This window comes from Biomphalaria glabrata, chromosome 4 (genome assembly GCF_947242115.1).
Source record: "Biomphalaria glabrata chromosome 4, xgBioGlab47.1, whole genome shotgun sequence".
Taxonomy (NCBI): Eukaryota; Metazoa; Mollusca; class Gastropoda; family Planorbidae; genus Biomphalaria; species Biomphalaria glabrata.
The window spans coordinates 15,003,344-15,008,423 of NC_074714.1; the positions used below are offsets into that span (position 1 = coordinate 15,003,344).

Consider the following 5,080-nt stretch of genomic DNA (forward strand, 5'->3'; position numbering starts at 1 on the left):
TCTGTGTTTTTCTTCTGAACACTCGTACCAATATCTACTGGGAAAGGAAATCTGTGACTCGGTACGGCACATAGGACAGGTCCTGAAGATAAAAATGTTAAATATATTATATTTTATCGATAAACAGACATTTTTCATATTATTTATATATTAATTTCACAGCCAATTTTGGGATTTTAAGGATTTCACCTACCAATTTCTACCCATTTTACATCTTCTACTCATAAAAAGAGTGTAATCTAATAATGGAAATTTACAAATAAATATTCACTAGCATTAATTCTTTTACTTCTTTTAGAGAAATACTTTTTAGGAAAATAATTTTAAATTCTTAAAGTTTTCCCAAACAATTATTCCGAGCTCGATGTTTTATTTTGGTGTCCACCATTTCACCCTCCCAAGCTGACATCAAATATTTTTTTTTTAAACTGCCATCAAAAATGTCAATTATCACATGTCTTTTTTTGTATTATTTATATTAATTATATTACCCTTTCCCCCCCCCCTTCGGACCTTTCCTTTTGTGGAATAGATAATGCAAATGCCATCTGTTCGTGTGGTCCATGGTTAACGATTGTGTCATGTGGCCAGCACAACGACTAACCGCTCCTACTTTTTTGCGACAAATGTGCGAAACCCGTTAGAGCTCGGTGAACTCAAAAGCGCCTTAAAAATCTATATCTTTACCAGAATAAGAATCTAGGACTCTCTAGATCGGAAGGCATGCGATTACTACTTAACCATCGCGCCTCCAGATTATTATAATTATAAAAAAAACATAAATACTTACAGCCTTGTTTCATTAGGACCCAGCAACTGCCATTGATTCAAACAGTCCAGACAGAAGCTGTGTTTGCAGTTCTGGAGAAGCCCAAACAGGAAATCCTCTTCAAAGATCAATTCTTGACAAATGCCACATTCTTTTCCCAGGCTTTGTTTCTCGTGTAGTGCCAAACAATCCTAAAGAAATGTAAAAGTAGATACTAGAATGAGAGAAAAAACTTTAGACAAACGAAAAATGATACAGGAGATTGAAGTCTGTGAAACAGTCAGAAAGATACCAAAATTAAGAAATTAATGGTGAAACAGTAAACAAGTTACAGAAGAAAAGTTTTTGAAACAGACAATATTTGTGATACAATAATTTATTCCAATTATTAATATTTATAATGTAAGTTTTAGTATTATTTGGAGCTAAGTAAATAGAGACTACCATATCATTTGATATCTTTATATAGTAGTCTATATAATACGAAAATTATTTTATTAGTCTTTAAAAAATAGATCATTACTTTACTTATTAGCCTATAATAATTAGGACAGGAATTTAAATAGTCTCTAAATATTAATCCATTACTTACTGTCGCATGTTGTATTCTCCTGTTCAAATCTAATGGATGAAGTCTGGGCATTCTACACACGTTGCACAGGTCACCATGAACAAATAAACAATCGTCTTGATAGGGGCATTCATCCATGTCATTATAAGGACACAGATCTTGTATAGAACCATGGATTCCTGAATCGTCTAGTAATGATATCAAATCAGATCTGAACTGTTCAGTGTCATCTAGAGATATGAAATAACAAAATATTTTCAAATCTTGTAAAGTAGGAATCAATAAATTAGACTTAACTATTCAAAAATTAAGGTGCATTATTATTTTTTTAAAGCCCTTTGTTTTACACATTCATGGAAATCCAGATCTTAGAGGTCTGGTTAAAAAGGCAGTCTAAATCTAGTTCTAGAAAAACTGAAATGCATGTAACGTAAACAATAAATTGATATCCCACCTTCACTATTACAACTTCTTCTAGGTACAATAACTTCTGCTCTTAGAATGTCATCGTCCTCTAAACAATGGGAGTAATCATATTTACTTCGTTTTGTAGGCGGCTCTGAAACTTCTTGATCAGTAATTGCCGTTTGGTCATCCTGTTCTGAACTTCCTTGATAACCCATTTCTGTCAGGATACCACATTCTTTCAGATCTTTGATGGTTATTGGTGGGATATTGTCTAAAAGTTCTTGGCTAGTGTACAAAGGGTTAACGAAATTTTCTAAAATTTGTTGACCTTGTGAAGTGGTTTGGATGACGTGTTGATCTGGTTTACAGTGCCTGAATCTAGACAGAACAGAGAAGATTAGTATGTCGTAAATAAAGGAACACTATACAATATATATAAAATTAGGATTTTTTTTTTAACATTAGAACTATCATTATAAAAATATTTTATATCTTATATTTTACATAATAAGTAGACTAAATATCTATAAAGATAATTCTTACAAGAAGTGCTTGGCTATCTATGTCTTGTTTAACATTAGATATTACAACAACAACAAAAAAATTAAAAAGCTTACCTGCATTGTCTCCTGTTGCAACAACGTCGATACACAAAATAATGAAGACATGAGTTTGTTGTCCTTGAAGTTTTGTCTGACAATGTTTGACAACATTTCTCTTCTTTGCATTGATATGGACCTTCTAACAGAAATCTGGAAAATTAAAAAAATAAAGGAAAAAATAGCATCAAAAGTCTATTTGTGTCGATTGTATACTGGGAATAATAATATCAAACTTGAATTGTTTATCTATAATATTTCTTGTATTGTTCTATATAAACTTGAAATTGTAGATAAGTTCTACTAAAATATAAGCTAGAGCGAGTCAACGAGAGAGGGGGCAGGTGCAGAAAGAGAGCCTATCTTACTAGAGATTTATTGTAATGATAACTTGTAAAATAGATTTAATAAAACATTGGCGTATGCTCTAACCTCGTGTAATGTCATGAGCTTGATAATATTATCTTTAAATGTGTATAATAAATATAGGTGCAAAAAAAGAGCCTATCATACTAGAGATTTATTGTAATGATAACTTGTAAAATTGATTTAATAAAACATTGGCGTATGCTCTAACCTCGTGTAATGTCATGAAACTGATAATATTATCTTTAAATGTGTATAATAAATATAAAGAATTAAAATATAAAATTTTGTAAGGTTGAAAAAATGTAACATTTTAATCACTTACCTTGGATCGTAGAGAAGTCTGATGTTTGGTGAACAAGTCTCAGAGCAACCTTCAGCCATGGTTTCAAATAATATATTTAATAACTGATTAGACAGAGTACACAAATAAAAACAGCCCAAAATCGATCTATCAAAATGTATCCGGATTGAAGAAGTGTAGAAATATAATCCACTTACTAAAAAAGTCAACACCTGAGTGACTGTGTTATGTAGACAAGCAATGGACACTCGGACTACACATTACATCACAAAGCCGCTTGTTGAGGAACAGACGCGACGCAGCGTGGTATAGGTGCGACGCAGTATTGTTTAAGCTCCACGTGGAGTTGTATAGGTGTGACGCATTTTGATATAGGCGCGAAGCAGTTTGGTACAGACGCCACGCTGTTTAGTATAGTTGTTAAGCAGTTTCTTAAAGGCGCGAAGCAGTTTGGTACAGAAGCCACGCTGTGTAGTATATGTGTGACGTAATTTGGTACAGACACAAAGCAGCAAGATAATGACAATGTAATATTTTATTTATTTTACAAAAAAATATAAAGATTTTCTAGTCTTGTAAACTATTATTATATCATTAAAATTAAATCGATAACATATTTGTGATGACACAATTGGTAATTAGTAATTATATACATAGAAATAAAATGTTTTGACTTAATGACATTGAAGTGATGAGTAATATTTAGAATAGGATTTTACAAAGAATAGTGAAATGTAAGCTGAATACTTCTAGTGGTTTTAGAGAGAGGCAGGTTTTATGAACTTTAAGATTAAGTTTGACGAAATTCGTTTTGTTATTATTTTTAAAAATCGACATTTGCTATCATCGTCAACTAACATATTGTTAGACTTTCGTACGGATGTCAAAATCTACCCGGGCATTAACATTAATACGATCCAAACCATAACTTGCTTGTCAAATGAAGTGTATCTTTTTTTTTTGTCTGCACTCATAATAATTAAAGTTATATAATGCAGCAAAGTGGGTTTATAAAATGTATCTCTACATTTAAATAAATTTAGTTGCAATAGGAGCCCTCATTTTGTAAAAAAAAAATATACAGAACCATCGCAATCTTAATTATGTTATTACAAATTTCAATAAAACTAAAAAAAAAGGAAAGCTTAACACGCGATGGCTGCCTATGCGTGTTTTATAAGCTCTGGAGTGTAATGTCGATTGTCCAGGGTTCTAAATCTATTCGTCCCTTCCCCCTACACTCCTCCCCCTGCTGTGATATGAGATGTCTGGCTATTGTGATGTAACAACTAAAACATCAAAATAAAAGCAACATTTTTAAAAGGATGAAAACTTTAAAATGTTATGCTTTATATGAAAGTATCTATATCCCAGCGATAAGACGGTCTCTCATAAACAAACTTCTCCCTTAAAGATACTTTATTCTTGTGTCCATAACAATTTCATATGAACGTCTTTGTCACAAGTTTTTAACATGAAATCTCCTAAGTGGTCTGGTGTCATGATGCTTTTCAGCCTAGTCTTTATACGTAGAAAAGCGCAGAAACTTTATTTCACTAGTTGCTAAGTATATTACAGTGTAAGCACTGACATATCTGATGATTACAAAATACCCTCGACGTTAATACATCTTTCCCTTGATTATATATTAGCCATTAGGACAGTTATTACAAGACAGAAACCTTTGGTAACATTTCCATAAAACCATCGCCTTAATAGCCATCGTCCTATTTATATTTTTTGTTATTTTCTATCAGCTATGAACACCTGAAAATTATTGTATAGCCATTATAATGTATTAAAATATTCGATAATATCCTGACAAGATAACTGGCTTGTGTTATAACACGATGGGAAATATCTTAAATATGACAAAGAAAACATGTTTTATTGTAAGCATTATGATGAACGAAAAATATGTCCGATATCTCCTTACCAGCTTAGAACCACATTGACTATAAGATAGAACATCGCTTATTATGGATATAGGATAGTCGGTGAAGGGATTTTCTCGTAGTAAATTAATACGACACTTTGGTAAATTGAGCGGTTTGAGTTGTCGC

The 5,080-nt window shown here is 32.0% G+C and overlaps 1 protein-coding gene across 1 annotated transcript; it reads right to left on the reverse strand.

The window, feature by feature from the left end:
- Window positions 1–786: 786 nt before the first annotated feature.
- LOC129925788 (putative E3 ubiquitin-protein ligase makorin-4) lies at window positions 787–3,097 on the reverse strand. Its single transcript, XM_056026360.1, has 5 exons — window positions 3,039–3,097; window positions 2,366–2,500; window positions 1,795–2,033; window positions 1,362–1,570; window positions 787–960 (listed from the first exon to the last, which is right to left on the reverse strand). Exons 1-5 carry the CDS (start codon window positions 3,095–3,097, stop codon window positions 787–789), a joined length of 816 nt encoding a protein of 271 aa, XP_055882335.1.
- Window positions 3,098–5,080: the final 1,983 nt, after the last annotated feature.

Excerpts from the sequence above, each read along its gene's own strand:
- LOC129925788 (XM_056026360.1), bottom strand. The coding sequence starts at position 3,097 with ATGGCTGAAGGTTGCTCTGAGACTTGTTCACCAAACATCAGACTTCTC. Across the intron at positions 2,034-2,365 it reads TGCAACAGGAGACAATGCAG|CCAAGAACTTTTAGACAATA; the intron begins GTAAGCTTTTTA and ends TTTGTACACTAG. Across the intron at positions 1,571-1,794 it reads AAGAAGTTGTAATAGTGAAG|ATGACACTGAACAGTTCAGA; the intron begins GTGGGATATCAA and ends TCATATCTCTAG.